Here is a 20,539-nt window from a genome sequence, read left to right as displayed (position 1 = left end):
TGATGTTCATACAGAGCAGCTCCTTCCTAGAATCCTAGAATGCCAGGTTGGAAGGGACCTCAAGGATCATGTGGTCCAACTACTGTAGTTGATATGAAATGGCTCAGCACCCTGTCCAGCTGAGACTTCAAACTGCCCAGTGTGAGGGAATCTACCTCTTCCCTTGGGAGACTATTCCAATGTTTGACTGTCCTGATGGTGAAAAATTTACCTGTTGTGTCCAGTCGAAATCTCCCCAGGAGCAACTTGTGCCCATGACACCCCAGGATCTTGCCTCTCCGTAGTTCAAGGATAATTGTTTTCTGTGTAAAACCAGAATGGAGTTTCGTCTTGCACAACACGTAAATGTGTCTGTACTGGATGTCCCTTTCCACGCTTCTGCCTGCAGGAATTCTGAATAACCCTCTGTCATCAGCAGGCTGTTGTGTTTCTGTTCCCTCCCTTCTCAGGAGTGTTTATTAATGTGTTGAATGGTTCACGCTACAAAACTGATGCCCTTGGATCCAGTGCAACTTCCCTCCAGGGACAAAATTAATGATTCTCCCCCCATCTGCCTGTTTTATAAGCAAGTCTTTATATATGGACTTTCCTCCAAATCAGGTGTTAAGATCTTGCTAAATGTCTTCTGGGAATCAAAATGGGTTTATATCAAAAAGATATTTCCTCTCATCTCTGTGCTCTTTGATTTCTTTAAAAAACTCTAGAATATAAGAATTTGATTTAAAAAAAAAAAAAAGCATGAATCTTCATTATAAATGCTAAGTGGGCTCTTCCCTGAGGTGTTTATTCATGTTTCTGTTTGTTTATTATTATTCCTGCCAGTGTGCTCAGCAGAGCCAGCAGACTGCTGTGGATGCATTTAAAAATATGATGTCATCCTCTGTGCTTGCATGTTTCCTGAGAGCCAGGCAGTTTTAAACTCAGTCCAAGTTCAGTAATTTGATGCTTGGGTTAATTTAGTTTCCACTTTTGTTCCGTAGCTCCTGGAGCTGATAGGGATGTGGGATGTCTGGTGGTGTCACGGTTAGTGACCTTGACCCCTTGAGCAGCAGCAGAGGGATTTGTGTGCTGGGCTGAAGGCCCCAGGATGCACACGACCACCAGCAGCAGGGTGGGACCTGCACAGCTTTGACCCTCAAAAGTGCTGGTTTCATCACGCCTGGGTTTTAGTAACTTACTTCTTTGTAAGGCTTTTGATATTTCCATTTTCCAAATTTGGGCATTGTTCCAAAAACACTCTCTTGAAATAATTAGATTGCTTTGATTCCTTTTAATTAAATCATGTTAAGCAGGCTGGCTTGTGCATGGCAAAGTCTCAGGTTTAATGTATTTTCTGCATTTGGAAACTGGGATTCAGATCTGATCCAAGCGCAGCAGCTGCACAACATCCTGTGGTGTCCCATTTATGGAGAGGTTCACCTTGAGCACGAGTGTTGCTTTGAAGAATGCAGCAGAAAAGGTTAGGAATCATTATAAGGAAGAATTAGGCAATGTTAGGAGATGTTTGTAAGGATAAGGGAGACGCAGCACTTACTGCCCTGCAGGGATCTGGGCACCTGCTGTAGGAAGGCTGTGGCACAGGTTGGATGGCCAGTTGTCAGGAGGGAGGTGGATGGAATTGATTCTGCATCAGGTTAACTGGGATGGGAGTAGAGTACTGCAGGGAGTCCAGCCCAGCCTCGCTGTCTGAGGTAATGGGGGACTAAGCAGTAAGATGGCAGGCTGCAGGAATCTTGGACCTGACACAGTGTCAGTTGGGTGATTTTTGGTCCTTTCAAGGAGAGATGGGAATGAGAGGAGGGCAGACATGAACAGAAACAGAGCTGTGATTTCATGGAGAGCTTCCTCGATCTTTATACAGCGTATTCCAAGTTGTTTCAGACTGTTTCCTAGGATTGTTTCACCTCCAGTCACTTCTCTCAAGTTGTTTCCTGCTGGGGCCCTGTAACCCTACTCCTGCCAATCTTGTAGAGCTTCATCTGCAAATGCTGGCTGAGGCTTAAATCCTGCTTAACCAAGTTACAGCAGAGAATTTCTTGTTTTTGAAGTGTGAGCCTCTGACCTTGTGCAGGTGATGCCTTTTCTCCACTCAGATGAGCACAGTTTTACCCTCTACCCTCGTTACAGCAGCGCACACTGGTTAGTGTCTCTGCAGCAGTGGGGAAATCACTGGAATACCTTTGTTCTTCAACCCAGACTTACCCAGATCATCACACCTCAGTGATGTGCAGTTCCCAGGGAAAGCAACTTGGGGATCATGTGCCAGTGTGAGCTGCAACAACTGGAGTAGGAATTTATTTTTATGGAAGTTATGTCTATCAGGTTTAGTAAGGTGTCTTGGGGATAAAAGGCAAATGACTTAGGGCTTTTGTTATGCTGGATGAAAAGAGAGCAATAAAAATAAATAGTTGGGGTTGTGAAGGCAAAAGGTGAATTTTTCTTACAGTTCTTACCTGCTGTGGTCAGTGTTGCTGGTTTGGCATTGAACCACCCACACACTGTGGTCTAAGTCTCATGAAGTCTTTCTGGAATCAAGAGTGAGGTCTGAGTCTTCAGGAAAACAAAAGATCAAGACTTAAATTTTATAACGTACAAATTTTATAAAAATAGGCATGCCCTTGTGTTTTTTTGAGGTGAAAGAAATCATCTCCCTGATGCAAATGCCATAGTGCTCCAGCATGTCACACTGCTGGATCAAGGAGTGCCAGATGATGGAAACCTGGCCTGGCTTCCAAAGCACTTTTTCTCCCCATTGCCCATTAATACTTAAGCAACATCAGCAACTTAAATCACTTATTCTCAAGTTGTTACCTTTAGCATTCAGTGTTTCTTCCCTTTTATAGGCCCTAATCCAGCAGTGAGTTTCCTGAGCTCAGCACCTGGCAGGACTGAGCACACCAGGGTTTGCAGAGCAAATCATGAGCCATGTGCCGAGTTCTGAGGTGACAGCAAAAGCTCATGATACCACTGAGCTCCTGCAGCCCCTGCCCTTTTGGGCATAGCTTGGTGGGACTTGCTTGGATTTATATTTTGGTAAAAGAAAAACCCTGTAATTAGGTGAAGTTTCCAAAGCAGAGCTGTTAATTTAAGCACAGAATCCACAGAACTGGGGGGGGGGGATTCCTTGAGGCAGCCAGTACATACTGACATTTCCCAGTGAGGCAGAAGTAGATGAACACAGTAAATTGTTTTTTTCCCCTCCAGACAGACTCATCTTGGAGAGGCTGCAGCTATCACCTGCTAATAGGTGAATGTGTGGGTGTTTTGTTTATCCTTTGAAAGAACTAAATTCCTTATGAAACAAGTGGGACAATGCTGGTGCTTTGCTGCTGCTGCTGCTTTGTGTGTTGTTGGAGTCCTGGTGTGGCCAGGGCTGCCCCTGGAGCAGGCTGGGCTGGGAGCTGACACCCATCCAGTTGGAACTCCCCTTTATTTGCCCACTGACAGTTTTCCCTGGTGTCTTCCTGAACCTCCTGGCTCCTTCCCCTCTGGCTCACTGCTGGTGAAAAGGACATGGAGCTGGTGGGATCCTAATTACAGTTTTCAAACCAGATACAGCCCTAATATATAGCCCTAGCCTATAGATTGCAGCCTCAACTGGAGCAGCAGATAGAGTTGAGCTGCAGCTGCCCAGGGATCCAAGGCTAGGCTGGCTTGGCTGGTAATTGTGTCAGGAAGCAAAGACTCCTCACCAAACACCAGAAAATATCTGTCATCAGACACCAGAGAAGGCAGGGAAGACCACTGTGGTTGTCAGACACAATGACAGTATGAAACTGGTCACTAGCTCATAATAAGGGGACAACAAAACCTAAAGCTTGGTGGTGTGTCTGTGTGATTGATGCAGAAGTTGCTAAGATTGGACCTTTCAAGGGTTTTGGCTGGGTTTTTCCTCTTCCCCCATAACTAACACCCTGTGTCATCAATCAGATGAACAAGCCCTGAACATCTGTTGTATTTACTGTACTTACCTGGTGTTTTTTTGCAAACCAATGAAAAAAGTCTTGAAGGTAATTTTTTTGGAGGGGGGGGGGGGGGAAGACAACCCCTGGTCTAATTTGTGACTAAGATCCCTGTTCCTTGTCCTATACCCAGGAAGGATGTGTAATAAACTCACACTTGGAAGACCTGGCCTGACAGGGAGGACTAAGACTGTCTGCTTATTTATGGGCTCCCTCCTCTCCATTTCATCCTTCTCAGCCTGGTGGTTCTCATGCCCATATGATAAGTTTGCAGTTTGGATATTTAGATCTACAGGCTTTAGTTTCAGAGTGTGAATCCACCTCCATTAATTGCCAGCTGTGTTTAATATTTATGCTAAAAGGCTGTGAGGAGTGTTCAGTGAGCATGAAAAAAAGGAGCTGAACAATCACCAACCACCAGAGCCCAGCAGGACAGGGGTGATTTAAGGTGCACGTTTTTGCAAATCAACACCTTCATAACAACATTGAACTGAGAGAGAAAGAGACACGGGAGGATCTGTGTGAAGATGAATGTAGCCTCTTATCTTTACTTGGTGTGGAAGGTCCCCAAAAGGCTGTTTCAGAGCACTGAGTCTTCAAATTTTCCCTCCTTATGCTTTTCTTCACTGTTGCAGCCATGCAAATGATGCCACTCGTGCTCACCGTGTCTGTTGGCCTGAGATGCTGATCACTGAGCCAGCATTAGAGCTGTTTTTCAAGCTTCATAGATAAGCAAAGCATTTTTATATCAACGTGCTTCATCCTCTCCTACTATGATAGTTTAAGACTTTGTTGTTGCTTGTCATAGAAGAAACTCTTTAAAAGCCCAAACTTCTGAGACCTTTATTTGGTTTCCAGAGAGGCTTCCAATAGCAGGTTTTGGTGGAGGTGTGTCTGTTGTTGTATTGTTGTCCTGCACTTAAACTGGCTTCTTTATTTCAATACAACAGCTTTAATTTTAAGCCTTTGTGATTCTGGGTTCTCGGTCTCTCTCTGCAGTTCTGGAGAAGAGAGGAAGAAACAGGCTTTCGTCTTTCGAAGGACAGTTCAAAGACTGGTTATTAATTGGCCTTGCTTCAAAAGAATGCACTTCTGAGTATGACAAGCTAGCTGCTCCATAGACATCTTGAGCTAGCTGAGGAAAAATGTTTTTGAAGTATTGGGATTTTTTAACAGGTTTTTCTATCTCCAACATAGAAGAAGCATGTACTGTGCACAGCCAAAGGTGTGATGACATCAAATAGGACATTTTTCCAAAAGCAAGGGCCAGTTGCCAAGGGCTCTCAATCAGTTTTTCCTATTTTTACCCAGCCCTGTGAATATCAGATTCCTGGGTCTTCTGTGCACTTTAGTGTTGTCTTAAAAAGTATAAGCCGCTTGGGGTGAGGTTAATGAAATATGGTGATATTCATAACCCTTCTGCAGGAGGGGTGCAGTACAATCTGGTGTAACCTGATCTTAACTGCTCCAAGTTATTAAGCAAATTTAAAAGTGTGTTAGTGTTATGCTAGATTGCTTTGATCCCCCCCGTTTTTATCTGTCACTGAACATTGAATAAAATTATCATATACTTGCTGATTGCAGATCCGTTCATCTTTCTGTAATTCTGTAGGTTTCTGAAGTCTCTTCTAGTGTCTGCAGGTACCCAGTCTGCTCACAAAACCTCTGTGCCTTCAGCCAGGAGTCTCTCTCTGCCTCTTGTGTGGGAAGAGCAGACAAGAGCTCTTGAACCAGTCGTGTTTCTGGCCTGGTGGGACCAGTGGTGATGAGCTGCTGGGATGGAGAGGTCTGCAAGTTCAAAGTAAACTCATTACTGAACATGAGTGTGCCCATAGGGCTGCAAGAAGTTGGCTGCTTGTCTTCTTGAAGACAAAACTTTTTTTGCCATAGAATGTTTCACTGTGTCTGCTGTGGGTCTGTCTAGAAAAGGCAAAACTCCATCTGGGCTCAGCAGCAGAGGTGTTGGCCAGGTTTCTTATGTCTATCTTATTAGTAAAAGAACTAACCAGCTGGGGCTTAGGAAGAGGATGAGGCTGCTGCTATACGTATTCCATGAAGGCCAGATAGCTATCTGAGCTTCTCCTCTACCCTTCAGTCTGGTATTTTCCTTCCTTTTAAGTCTTGAAGCAAGAGCTGTGTCCCTCTTCCAGATGGGAGGGAAGGAACACTTGAGGATGAGATTTGAGGTTTACAGAATTTATGCAATTTTCCCTCTGTAAGTGGGAATATTGTTCAGTTGGAGAAGTACATGGTATGAATTTGAGGATTAAGAAATTCTGCAGGGTTATTTTTGAGGCTGGCTCACTTTGAAAACAGATTTGACCTTCCTAAGGCTTTTTGAATGTTGATAATCCCCAAGCGAAACAGAGAGGAGGTCAGAGCCACAACCAGCTCACTCAGACCCGTGCAGTCCCACATGCATCAGACACATTTTCTTTCCTCAGCTCTACAGTAAATGTTTTGCGTTTTCCTTTTCCAACATAACCCATTTGTATCCATGCTTCTGTCTTAACTAGGTGCCTGCATCTTAAAGAGATTTGTTTGTACACTTACAAAGATTATCTTACATTTTATGTTACTAGGCCAGGTACAAGCAGAGTCTTGATCCTACGGTGGATGAAGTTAAGAAACTGTGTACGTCCCTGCGGCGCAACGCCAAGGAAGAGCGGGTTCTTTTCCACTACAATGGACATGGCGTCCCCAGGCCCACAGTAAATGGGGAGATCTGGGTCTTCAATAAGGTGCGTCCTGGGGAAGCAGTGCTGGGCAGCTGGATCCTTTGCCCTGCTGTGGCACAGTGTGCGGGGAGACAACAATGGGGTTTTCAGGGTTTGAAATATGTTTGCGGGTGTGTGTTTGGTTCCTGCTGACAGCTGTTTGCTTGCTGGGTGTTCTTGGAGTTCTTTGGGACTCAATGGGTTGTCCCTCACCCCTGGTGGGGCTGGAGGGTCTTCTCTCAGATGCCTTGAAGCTCATGTGCAAAACTTTGATCACCTAGTGACTGCCCCTTGCTTCCTCTACTTGGCAGAGGTGGCACCACAGCTTTGTCCTGGGCACGCAGTGAGGCTCCCCGTGGCCTTGGCTTTGCTGCCTTACTTATGTCAGTGACTGGTTATTAAGTTCTTACCATTCAGTTTATGCTTAAAATGTCTATTAACTCCAAAAAGCCATTGTTCAAACTACCTAGAGATACTGCCTGAGAACAATAAACCCGGTGGCTGGCTCTCCTTCCAGGGCACTGAAGAGCCTCCCAGCACAATATAATTGTCTGTTCTTTTGAAGACTTCTGTGCCTCCTGCTTTGCCATGGTTTGTGGCCATGCAGTGTGCAGCTACACAGATCACGTGCAGCACCCTTCGAGTGACTCCAGTGTGACCTGAATGTGCTTTGCTTTCCCTTCAGTGAAGCTATTTAGTGTCTATCAAGGGTAACTGATTTAGAAGGGAGTCTTAGGAGATGGAGAGATGCTGCTTGTGGCTGAAAGGTGCATTCAGCTGCCACATTGTTATGATATGACTCACATTATTATTAGATATGCTTCTGTTTTATTTGGGGGATTAATTGAGCTGCTTTTCTCATACTTCATGTGTATTATTTTTCATAATTGAATGACCATTCACTGGTAATCTGAAAGAGCAAGGCAGAAGGGGAGGGGAGGAGGTGCGAGAGGGTATCTCTTCATTCTCTGCTTCTATATTGGAGGCTTTGTTAGCATACAGACCAATAAACAATTGCTGGGAATACTGATGCATTTTGAAGCTGAATTTGGTGTTGTAAGAAGAAACAGTAGTGACCACCTCCTTACTTAACAGCCGGTGGGTACTAAACATGGCACAAAGAGCAATGAGCAGCAAGAAGAGGGAATTGCTCCATGAAGTTGTGTTGTGCCACATGCTTTGTGAAGAGCTTTCTGGACATTTGCCAGTTTGCAGTATCAGCTGGAGCAACGTGGTGTGGCACCACTGGGAACTGGGAGCTGGGGTTGCTCTGGTGTATCTTACAGATGGGGAGAAATATTAGTCACAGAGATTGATGGGGAAAGTTGAAACTTGGTAAATTTTGCTTCATGTTACTAAATATTGGCTTTTTTGGAAAGAAAGAGTCAGGAATGGAACTTTTATTTTGGTTAAATGTAAGGAAATACTGGAAGGAGAAAATCAGCCGTTTAGAAATGAGTCCTAAAGAATTCAGTCTCAGCTCTAAGCAGAGGCCTGATGAGGCTCAGTGTCAGGGCCCTCTTGACTGGAAGTAGTAGAGGTGCTGAAATGTGACTGTGCTGACATTTAAAAATGTGGTTTGAAATGCTTGTGCATGTGCTTGAAGTCTCAGTTATGAGAGCAGGAAGGCAGAGCTGAGAGGGACCTTGAGGTCATCCAAGTGAGGGGCCAAGAGGAGTGGGACAGGCCTTGCTGGTGGTGTGGTACAGGCTGGCCTGTGTTTGTCAGAGCAAACAACAGATTTTGGATTTACACCCATCTCCCCTGGGGTGAGGTTGAGCATCCTACTCCTGCTCCCCAGAGCCCGTGGTCCTGGTGAGGCCTGTCAGGCAGGTTCTGTGCAGGAGGGCAGAGGTGTGGGGCAGGCAGGAGAGGGACATCTGCAAGGATCAAGGACAATGGAATTTCCAGAATCTGTCCAAACCTTTTAATATACTTTTGTTTTCAGTCTCTAGATGCTCATTTTTCCTTTCCTTTTTCATTTTTTCTTCCATAAAATCGTTGTGCAGCCATTGGGGAGCTGATGGTGTAGATGGGGACAGAGAGGACTTCTGCTGTTGGATTGGAGATGACCTTGTGCCTTCGGGCTGCCAGAGCTTCCCAGGATGCATGGGCCAGCAGACTCAATGTCTGTTCAATGTCTCTTTTGTGGTGCTTTATTGTGAGGGGAGAAGTGAAGCAGCTTTGCAGCTGTTGGGAGCTGCTACCAGGGAGCCTGGAAACTTAGAGGACCTTAGTGCTTCTCTTCACCTTTTTCTAGTGTCACATTCAAACCTCCCCATGTGTGCCAGCAGGCTATCCGAGACAGCCAATAGATGTAGAGGTGGAGGAGCACTTTGTAATGATGCTAGAGAAAGTTCACAAAGTGTTAGATCATTAATATCTTCCCCTTAATTTCTCAAGAGTTGGTATTTTAGAATTAATTTAGACCTCTGCCCTTGCACAGTTGGTGCTTGGTCTGAACTGCTCTTTTAAAATGGTAATATAAGGAGGATGCTTCCTTCATAAGCTTTATTAGCTACTCCTTGGAAAAAAACATTTAATGAGTTGACAGAGGGGCTGGCAGGTTCCTGAAGGTGTCCCAGGAAGGCCTGGATGGGCAGCCCTGCTCTGGCTCTGCTGTTCCTCTGCCCGGGGGGTTGTGGCACTGCCGGGTTGTCCCCCGCTTTGTCCGAGGGAGGCTCCTCGATTTGTAGCTGATCTCTGAACTGGCACCTCAACAAACAAAATGCTCCTGAACCTTTTCAGTTAGAGAGATAATAAGATGTATAGGAAGAACTGGGGGTGGATTCCCATAGGCTCATTGTCACAAGATTCATCTCCTGAGATTTCTGAGGGGTTCCACAAAGTGCAGAAATCCCAGGCCTGAAGCTGAGCACAGCAACCTTCAGGGGAAACATTTTAGCTTGAGAGGAATCTCTGTAGAGAATATTCTTCAAGCATCATTTCATCTTTGATAGGAAATGGAAAGAGAAATTGTACCATGCTTTGGAAGGAATGATTATTTAGAAAATGTCCTTTTCCTGGCTCTGGTGTGTCCTGCTGTGGCACAGAGAGGTGAAGCCTGGCCTTTGTCAGGAGCAAACTCTGCTGCTAGCACGGGAATGTGAATCACAGAATGTGAATCACAGAATGTGCACCATCATTGTCTTCCTATTAAGTCCTTTGGAAGGTATTTAGGTATTCCTCCTCCCCTCCACAGCTCTGCTGAAACACCCTCTGTTTGACCAGACAAGGGCCAGGAGCTGCTGTCCTCCTGCATGCTGAAGAAGGTTCTCTTGGCTTGTTGTTTTAACTGTCTGCTCCTGATGACATGTGTTACAAGCCAGTACCTAATTATGGACTTGTACATTATTTTGCTGTAGGTTTCCTGCTCTGGCTCACTCTGCAGCATTGGTGCATAAAGGAAGGATCAGACAGTCCTTGTAAAGCTGTTAATTTGGCATTATCTGGCATTTTACCAGGTGTTGAAGATGCAATAATATGCTTCTTGTGTATTTATTGTGGATGCTGTTGTATTAGTAAGGAGCAGTGTTCTCTTTTTGGTTTTTCTTGCTAATATTTTCTCAGAAAATCCCAGATACCAGCATGGTTTCAAAAAGCTAAAAATCCAGCCCCCCTCCCACTTCAACCTAGTTTATTCTGAAGTTCTGGGGAACTTCTTTGCAAAATCTGAAGGGTGGGTTTGTTCTTCTTTTTTTTTTTTTTCTTTTTTTTAATTTGAGTTGTTTGTTAAAGAATTGGTTATGAAATATCATCAAAATCAGTTTCTAGTTTAGTTGTTTGTTGTGTCGTGCCTCCCAACAGTCACAGAGGGGTGGTGGGAGCTGTTGTAGAAACTTTCTTGCTGGAAACCAAAGCCAATGCTGAGAACAAAACACACGGACAAGTTCTTTCCTACTCCCAGCCCCAGGGTGGCAGAGGCAAGATGAGCAGTCATCAAAAGATCATCCTGAGCAACCATACTAGAAAGCTATTTTGTAACACTCCTTTTTTCTTCAGACTGTCTCATTTACATGTCATTAGCCAATTTGATAAGTTATGTGTGACCCTCGCAGTAAAGCTGGAAAATAAAATCCTTGTGGTTGGAAATATCATCATATTAATCAGAGCTATAATCCAGTCATAACTGTAGCAGTGTGCACCGTAAATACGAAGTTAAAACAATGCATTGCCCATAAAATCTCATTGATTATGTGTGTCAGAGCAGGCTTTTTGTATGTAAACTGCTACGATTGGAACGTGCTTAAACTGAATGATGCCCTTAGGAAAGGTCTGGGGGTAGTTCATGTGTGTTCTAGTCTGCAACAATTTGTAATGCTCCCAACTCCCTAAAGCTTTGGCTTTTATCAACAATTTTCCCTGTTAATTTTAATGAAACAATGAAACTGTTCTATATGGGCAAGACTGGATTTTGAAATGACTGTTTCCTACCGTGCATAACATCTACTTTGTGGTCCCTCCTGTCTTTATATAGGCTGATACATGTCCTTGAAAATTGGGTTTTTGTAAAAGTTTACTGGTTTTATTACAGCTATTTTAAGTCTCTTGAATTTAAATGGGAGTTATGATCCTATCCATCATTCTGCTGATGTTAATAGGAACATCTCAGCTTTTTCTGTAGATTCTGGGCCAAGCTCAGTGCAGCAGGGACATGGACAGGTTGCCCTCTGGCTGCAAATGGGGAGGATTCTTTCACTGGGCTCTGCAGGCCCAAAGGGCACAAATCTGCTTTGGTTGGTTCAGTTCTGCCACTTGGTTTAGGGTGTGGCTCTTCATAGCTAATTTGAAATACCTGATTTTTGATCCTCCTTTAAGAAGCTCTTGCATCAAATTATTTGGGGGCATTAAGATGGAAGAGACAGAACAAAATAATTCCTATTTTCAGAAACTGAATGGCTGGTACTTCACTTTGTTGCAGGGAGACTTTATTGGGTTTAGTTGTATTGGATAATTCTGAAAGTTGCCTAGAAGTTAAAGGCTGTAATAAAATTATGAAGCATCTTGTTAAACTGAGATGGCATAGCTGCTGATGGGCTGCATAGTTTTAATTACCAATCTTGACTTATTGATGGAGTTTCAGTTTAAGAGATTTGATGTTAAATTAAAGACAGCTGTTCTACATCCTTCAGCAGTGTTGCAGAAATCTGAGATAAAATGGGACTGTCACATGCTGGTTGGAGTTGTTAGCACACTCAGAGCTCTCTGCTGAGTTTCAGAATTGTTGCTTGGAGTTTAGCATTTCAAACAATACCACAATGAAATCTACTTGTCATTTGTGTTGGTTTTGAGTTCATAGTCCTCATAGTTAGTAGCTGTTGTTTGGTATTTGGATTGATTAACATGCCCAGTGTCCAATCTGGGTTTTATTTTGTGATTTCAGAATTTTTGGGATGTGTTTTAATATCTCTCCATGGATGGTTCTGCTGCTTCTCTGTCTGTCTGTAACTCAAGTGTTTCTTCTCTCCTTGCAGAACTATACTCAGTACATCCCTCTGTCCATCTATGACCTGCAGACCTGGATGGGCAGTCCTTCCATCTTTGTCTATGACTGCTCCAACGCTGGCCTTATTGTCAAGTCCTTCAAACAATTTGCACTACAGAGGGAGCAAGAGCTGGAGGTGAGATCACTATTGCCAAGATTTCTTGTGTTTGTGCCTCGGGGTTAAGTTGAACTTGCTTTACTATAGACACAGCTGAGAAATTAGTTTAAAACTATGTTGGCAAATTAATTTGCAAATAATTTTGCCACTCCAATCTTTCTGGTTCAGTTTACTACCCTATTAAACTTGAAACAATTTTTAATACAAGTGCTAATTAAATGGTAATGTTAATAGAATCAATTTGTGCCTTAATGGTCTTTTCTGCTGAGATAAATGTGGAGGTGAACTAGACATATTTATTTTAGTTGTGAAAGTCTAGTATCTGGGCACGTGTTTGGATGCAGTTGGAGTTTTGTGCTATTGAACTGAAAGTGAAAATGTGAAACAAAATCAAACAACCTTGATACACAGAGGGATTGTCACTGGTAGTCTTAAGTCCCACAGGGTGCTTCAGTTGAATGTGTTTCTCATCAAAAGCTGTCTCATTGCAAATGTCATCACAAATAAATGTATTGAAGTCCATCTGAAATGCAAAGTGGAAGGTAAGAAGTCAGGATTCTTTGTGGAGCAGCTGAGGATGGCAGAACCCCCATGGCCAGAAAGTCCTGCTGGCTTTGGCTTACACAGAAAGCACATTTCTAATGGGTAACTTCTTACACTGTCACACTTCTGAGACACTGCATTTTAAAACAAACACAAAAAGCTTCAAGGAAGGAATATAATTAATCAGACAAGTGACTGTCACAAGTACAGCCTTCAAGCAGGTATTAACAGTATCTCCAGGTATATAATTTCTTTCATTCCAAATGTCAGGGTTTGGAGATGCTTTTGTGGTGACTCTTTTGGCAGGTGGAAATGCCATTCTACTGATGGAAGACAGTCTAACAGCTGGAGATATCTAGGCAGTTTCCTTATTCCTTCTCTTCAGTCAGTGATAATGCCATATTTTGTAAATACAAGAAACTTCCCAAAGTCTGTGGCTTGGGAAGGACATGAAACTGCAAGACACAGATCAGTGGTGTTGGTAACAGATGCCTTTTGAAGGTTACCACCTTTTCAAGTCAAGGAGAATGTCTGGTGGTCAAATTCTGTTCTCCTTTTCCAAGTCTTCCTCTCAGCTGTGGGTCCCATTGTGATATTTCCCAGGGTCTTTCTCACACCTTCTGGGTTTTAGGTTTGTTTTCTCTCTCAGTTCCTTGGTAGGTTAAAAGCCTTTGCTGTCCAGCTTTCTGCATGAATTTCCTTTTCTCCTTGGCTCTTGCTGGGCTCTGTGAAGCTGCTCTGGAAGGAAGGCAGCCACAGGCATCTCTGCTGGTTACTGCTGTGAGACAGAAATGGCTCCAGTGAAGCTTGTGCAGGAAAAGGTCCTCCCTGCAAGTCAGTCCCACCAGCCTGTCTGCAGACAGGGATAGCTGCTCACCAGGAGAAAGATGAGCACAAGTAACATTGTCAGTCTTTATTCCAACAAAAATATTAAATGCCATTTGCTCTGGTTAATTTATTTACTTTATTTTGCAAAGTACGTGAGGTTACATGGGAAAACTGCTGCAGTGTTTCCTCTCTCTGCAGCACAGGTTAAAGCCACCAGTTAACCAGCTTTCCATCCTATGCCTTTAGGTTTCCTTAACTGCTGACCACTTTCTGAGCTCCTGGGAGTTCTAGAAAGCAGAAGACTTGATAACAGGGATAGGAACATGCTTACGGTGCCATACAAAGCATGGATGAGAATTCATTTGGAAAACTAGAAGTGATAGAATTGTTCAAATTCATGAAAAGTGAAGTCAAGCTGGAACTGGCACTGAAGGGGGGCTGCTAGAGTGATGAAGATAATTGTTAACCCATCTTACTGAAAGAAGATTAGAGGATCTTGCTGTGCTCTTGCTGTGACGGGGTGAAGGCTGAGGGGAGCCATGGCTCTTTGTGTTATTTTTGGCGGGATCCCTTTTTTGGGTGGCACAGAGCACTGGCCAGATGCCATAAGATTATACATAGATCCACCAGAAACTTAAAAATTAATTCAAACATATTTGTAGGCAAGCCAGTTATATTGGGTTTTCATTGTGCTTTAAAGGCTCCTGCTCTTTCCTAATGTAAAGTCTAAATCATGTTCAGCCTCCAAAGAGAGGAAGCACTAAAAGAAACGATAACTTGGGGATGATAGAAAAGCAGTTAATGATTCTCTGAGATACCTGAGCAAAGATGATAATGTAGCACTGCACGGTGCATTGTCCTCTTCAGAGACCTCCAAAATAGCACTTGAATAGTAAATACATTTATTTTTTTTGCCTTTTGTTAGTAAATAAAACATGGCTAGTGTGTGTGAGTGGAGAACTGTGTAGACAAATTGAAGCATCTGGGTTTCACTAAGTAGGTGAGTTTGTTTACCTGAGGCAGGAATCTGTCCTCTCTCACCCTGGGGACAGATTGCCCCTGGAAGTATTTGTATCTTAAACAAGGTGCTTCTCTGAGGAGGGGGGTGAAGGCAAAGGAACTGGCTCTAAAGATGCCAGAGCCAGTTCAGCTGGAACTGTGTTTTGGGATGGGGATGGACAGATGTGAAGATTATTTTGTCATTTGTTGTAGCTTTGTGTAGGGCAACAATTAAGCTAATAAAGTCTGCCAGTCCCCACCATTCTTAGTAATTAGCCAGCTCTGGTGACTCTGTGAGGGTATAAAAATACACTGTAGCTCTGGAGCATCAAGCAGGCACTTTAAGTGCTGTGCTAACAATGATAAAACACTAGGCTGGTTATTTCTGATAAACTTTCTGTCTAATTGTATGTGACATTGGCTCATACTTGTTCCATACAGCAAAGGTCTGCTGTCTTCAGGCCACACTGGAGACATTCAGAAGTGAAGGCTGACATATGTCTCCTTGGTGTGTGTTTTGCTGCATGATACAACTTCTTCATTTTCAGCTTTGTTGTGTGAATTTTTCCACCACACACCTTACAGCTGTGAACTGACTCCATTTATTCCCCACGTAGGAGTTGGATGTTGTGGTGGGAGCCTGTTTGGTTTCCCCTCTAGCAGGGTACATGACTAACTAGTCCTAATTGGAGCTGAGGAACTCAAAGTTTTTATTTTTCCTTCTTCAAAATTAATTCGCAAAAAAGAAATAAAAAAAAATTAGCTTAACAGCAGCACAGCAGAATGTCTTCTGGCACAGCACTGTGTCTGGGGGGAGAATTTTTCTAAGCCACCATCTGCTGGGAGAGAGGAACATCTCTCCTGTAGCTGCAGTGCTGTGTTCCCCAGGGGCAGAGGATTCTCACAGCAGGAGCTGTGTGAGGCTGCAGGTCTGGTCAGCGCTTGGAAGAACAACTGCTGGATTCTGTCTTGGGGCAGAGTTCCTCCCAACTTCACCTGGAACACGGCTGTTAATTCAAAAAAGGCTTGGTTTTCTGTCAAGTGCTTGTTCCTCAGCCTAATTAATAGGTACAGAAGTGTTTTCAGGAACAGTAAAACACACATATTGTTCCCCTTCCCGTTAATTACAAGCCTTACAACTTGCAGATCCGTTGGCGCTTCCCCCGGACAGACGGAGCGCGGCAAAGCTGAGTGCTCCTTAGCTTGGGCAGGGGGGGTTGTATTCAGAACAAATTAATTACCATCTTGCAGGAGTGACAGCATATTTCAGTGTAATTGATAAATTTGTATTACCACTATTAATTTGTCTGCAAGGCTGTGGATTATCAGTTGCCCTGAAATAACAATAAGTAGCACAACAAGAACTCTGTCGGTAATAAGGGATTTTTACTTACAAAGCTTACACAGAAAACAGGCCTGACTTTGCCTGGGGACTGTTTCTGCTGAAGGAAGCTTTGAGTTCCTTGTGGCTGCTGTAAGGCCCACATCTAATTAATTGCTTACAGAAACAGCTGGCGTATAAAACCCCACCACAATCAAAGATTGTAGCTAAGTGCATATTGATAACTTTGATAACCTTTTGTACATGGTCACTTTACATACTTTATTCACTGTTCTTACTGTTGTGAATTAGTACATTTTTGCCAGTTTGTTTTTTACTCTTTAGCCTTCTACTTATTTGTTATCTTGCCCTAATAAAAATTTACATTTGTGAGGGAACTAAGCAGTCTGGAAAGTCTGGTGTTAGTGGATGTTCTAAGGATGCAAAAATAAGTGTTTGTAGTGGGCTTTACTGGACCCTCTCTTCCCGCCCCCCCCCCCCTCCCCCCTTGCCCTTTCTTGTAAAAGCTTGGCTTGCACATCATTATCCCTAGGAGTCTGAGAAGATCTGCAATTAGTAGCTGGTATTGAATGTTCATTTATGGTTGTTAATAGTTCATCTCCTAATGGACAAATATTTGCACTGCCTGTGTCACAGCCTCTATAATCTGCCTTTCTATGTGGAAGCCAAGAGAGCAGGTCTTGGAGCATGAGACACTTCCCTGAACCCAGGAACACTGCCAGACCATGGCAAGTGCCCAGTCATCAGTGCCTCACACTACTCAGAAAGCAGAAAATCCATCTAAATGTACCTCCCACCTACAGAGCCCATTTATGAGGATGCCCAGAGGGCGAGTCTTTCTTCAGGAAGGGAACAGCCATGGCTAAGCAGTTTGCCTGCTTTGTGTGTAAATTTGTGAAGAGCTAATGCTTTTCCACACTGTTTCTCATGCTTTTCTCCTCAAAAGTTCTATTCGGTATTTTAATTACCTTCTTTTTATTATTAGCATACAGCTTAAGATTTATTAAGTGTAGATATCACTAGAGGACAAGTGAGGACTTAGGTGTAGCTTCCTGTCCCCCAAGGTGTGGCATGAGTCCTTGCTGAAGCAGCACAACTCAGCTGAGAGCGAGGACAAGTCTTAGCTAATTTGGATGACTTGCGAAAGCCAAAGTGTGTCACTGCTGCCTCTGGGATTAGAAGGGAGAAAAAAAAAATACATTTAAAGAATCAAAAAACTTACTAGGTTGCAGAATTTGTGAACTAGCATCAGGAACTTCTCCATAGCTTCCCAGGTTGCTTTGCTAGAGAAGAAGTGTATGATTGTGCCAGGCTCTGCGTCGGTAACACGAGCATTCTGTTCCCCATCGACCCTTCTGAGACACCAAATAGATTTCTTCTTCAGATAGATGGAAGTTTTGGTGTATAAAGGTGGTAAAGAATGAGTTTGTTAGTCGACTGCATCACCTTACTCCAGTGGTTTAAAAATGCAACTGGCTGAAGTGCTGGTCTTTGAAAGAAGATGCTGCTGTTACGGAGAGCACAGCCTGCAGACCTCTGGGATGGGGCTTTGCTTTCTGACTCTTGGATGAAAGGGCAACAAACACACCACGTGTTACATTTCTTTCCCTCCTATTCCTGTAAGAACCTTTGAATGTGATGTGAAAGTTTTAGGTGGCTGAAGTTTTAATTTTGTTTCAAGTAAGGCACTGGAAACAGTATTTTTATTTATCATTCTGTGAATTATTGGTCTCCAAAATCATACTCTTAATCAACATTTCAATGAGCTCTTCATTGGTTGTGTTCAAAGTGGTGTGGAAAATTGACTGTACTGAATTCACCAGTTGGGTCCTTTCCTGGGTCTCTTCAGGTGGCTGCAATTAACCCCAACCACCCACTTGCTCAGATGCCTTTGCCCCCCTCCATGAAGAACTGCATCCAGCTGGCAGCCTGCGAGGCCAACGAGCTGCTGCCCATGATCCCCGACCTGCCCGCAGACCTTTTCACCTCATGCCTTACTACACCCATCAAAATTGCTCTGAGATGGTGAGTATCTTCCCCATGATTGAAGCCAAGTGCATTATTTGTATAACCTGTCTGTTGAACTGATAGATTTGTTAATCCAAGTGCTTCATCTCACCTAAAGTTTCTCTGCAATATTGAATGATGGGATTTGAGCTGTGCATTTGGGACAGTGTTTTATTAGTCAGAACTAGAAAGGTGAAAGTATTGTTATCTTCTACTGATTACATTTTAGTTTCCAGCTCAATATCTAGGTTTGCTCAGATTAAGAGATTTACTGTTCTGGGAATTAAATATCTGCTTGTTCAGAGGGCAGAAATAGTACATCATGCAGTGCAACTTTTTGTGAATTGTGTCCTTTGTGCAAGTTGTGTTCCAAATATTGCAGCTGCTGTAAATAATGCAGTGGCATTAAATAATGCTGTAGTGAAAGAAATTGAGCAATAAACAAAGGAAAGATGTTATGGAATGATATAGCAAGTTAATTAGGCAGGAAGTTATAAAAGACTGCTACAGATAGCAGTAGCTTTTGAGGAGCTATGTGCACCCAACACCAGAGGGATCACAAGCAGTTGTGGTGCCAACTGAGGACACAGTGTGAGGAACCTGGTGGGTGCAGCCAGGTAGTACAGACCTCTGTCCATTAATTTCTGCCAGCACATTCCACTTGATCCTCTCAAGGTTATGAGTGTGGTCCAGAATGAAAAACTTTGGGTCATTTGCCAGACTGGGTTAAAATAGGTGGGAGCCTATGGATGTTGCAGACAAGGGTGAGCAATTGAGTCCCCACATCTTCAAGAGTTGTGAGCTATCTTTTGGAGATACTGATAATAACTGTCAATTCTTACACTCTTTCTCACTTCCCTAAGCACAAACTGGGTTAATTTGTCCAGGTTCTGGTTTAGACACACAGTGCCTTTTGCTGGTGCCTTCTGCTCATGTGGGGGACAGCAGAAGATCCATTTGATTTTTTGACCCATTTTTTATTTTGTGAACTCACAGGGTATTTTCTCACAGAGGAGAGTCTCTGTTGTAAACATTGGCAGAAGTCTTGGATAATTATGGAAAGCAGGGCAAAGAGCTTCAGTGACATTAGGCATATTTTCAAGGGAAGGTTTTGAGAGCTGGGAAGAAAATGATTTTTCTGACCCAGGTGTCATGGACCAGGAGTCTGAAGTAGTGGGAGACTAGCCTAGAGTTTCAGCCAAGGAACAGCAAACTCTGAATAAGTTGGCAGGTGTGTGCTCCTTTCACAGCTTTAGTATCCTTTTGATCTTTTTGTCTGCCTTTTTTTTTTTTTTTTTTTTTTTTGTCAAAATGGAGCATGATGTTGTTTTTCCAAGCTCCCAGTCTGGCTGCTGTACTAACAACTCATCGCAACTCACCAGTGAGCGCTTGCCTGGCATGCGACAGGATTGAGCCTGCTGATTAGCCAGAGACATTTAATCTTATCTAGTCCTGAAGGAATGATTTGCTTCCTTCTGGGCCAGGTGAAAGGAAGGAGGAGGTTCACTTCCAGTATAGCTGTTGCCTGACAGCTCCTTGCTGCTGAACTGACTGTCTTGACGTGGAGCTTCTCCCCATGCTGAGTGGTGGTGGCTCCCTCTGAACCCTGCCTGCTGTTGGAAGAGTCTCAAGCTGCCTGCTTAAATCCTTCTTAAAAGCTAAAGAAAATTAATTTGTGGCAAAATTCCTATAGGGGAACTTTGGGATACCCTGTGTTTTATAACCAGGAAAATAAGGTTGCAGGGAACTACTTTTCTCATGAAGCTGCCTTTGGATCGGTGCTATCCTAACAGGAAGGAGTTTGGGTGTCTGCTGGTTTTATCTGTGGAGAAAGACTTGGAAATTTAACTTAATGTTCCACCTGATTAGCTCCAGACTATCAGCAGATGACAAGGAATGCAACTTTGTAAATACAAATGATGCTTTTGAAAAAATTACTTGTTGAAGTGGAGTTCACAACCAATAAATAAAAAGTGACACAGGATTCAGCAAACAGAGGTTGAAGTTCAGGTTCAAGGGAAAATGTTTTCACCAAAATACCATGTTACAGTGGAGGGGAGCAAGAAACAATTGCTTTGCAGGATGGGTGTGCTGAGCCTGGTGGTTATTCTGAATAACTCGTTGTGTATGTGTGTTAAGTCAATACTGTGCAGGCAGTAACACCACTTCATTTTTGTTGTTTTCACTAATTCATTAAATCTTTGTGAGAATCCTCAGCATGGGCTTTGGTTGGTGCCTTTTGAAGATTAACTGGTTTATAACAAACTGAAGCTTCCTGAGAGAAGTGAAAGCTATTGACACTGGGACTTGAGGGTTCTCCCTCCCTTGCAGTTCCCAGGATCAAGCTTCATTGCTTGTGTCATGTTTAAAATGAAAATGCTGTGGCTCTGTAGGAGGGGTTTTGTTTGGGGTTTTTGTTTTGGCTTTTGTTTTTTGTTTCTCTGGATTATTTTTTTGGAAGAAAGTCATTTATACTGCTTTATACAACAGTGCTTAATGCACAGTTTCCTTATACAGAGAAAGGGGTTTTTGGTAATT

At 43.3% G+C, this 20,539-nt stretch overlaps 1 protein-coding gene across 3 annotated transcripts in view; it reads left to right on the top strand.

Moving 5' to 3' along the window:
* Positions 1-20,539, top strand: part of RPTOR (regulatory associated protein of MTOR complex 1) — a 127,721-nt gene that overhangs the window by 28,043 nt on the left and 79,139 nt on the right. For 2 of the 3 annotated variants that reach the window (XM_051635128.1, XM_051635127.1), the window contains exons 4-6: positions 6,545-6,703; positions 12,154-12,300; positions 17,844-18,019. In XM_051635128.1, coding sequence (XP_051491088.1) covers positions 6,545-6,703; positions 12,154-12,300; positions 17,844-18,019 — 482 coding nt within the window. The remainder of the gene's footprint in view (positions 1-6,544; positions 6,704-12,153; positions 12,301-17,843; positions 18,020-20,539) is intronic. The other variant, XM_051635129.1, reaches the window with a different exon arrangement.

Source organism: Apus apus, chromosome 17 (genome assembly GCF_020740795.1).
Source record: "Apus apus isolate bApuApu2 chromosome 17, bApuApu2.pri.cur, whole genome shotgun sequence".
Classification (NCBI taxonomy): Eukaryota; Metazoa; Chordata; class Aves; order Apodiformes; family Apodidae; genus Apus; species Apus apus.
This window is presented reverse-complemented; position numbering and strand designations above follow the sequence as displayed.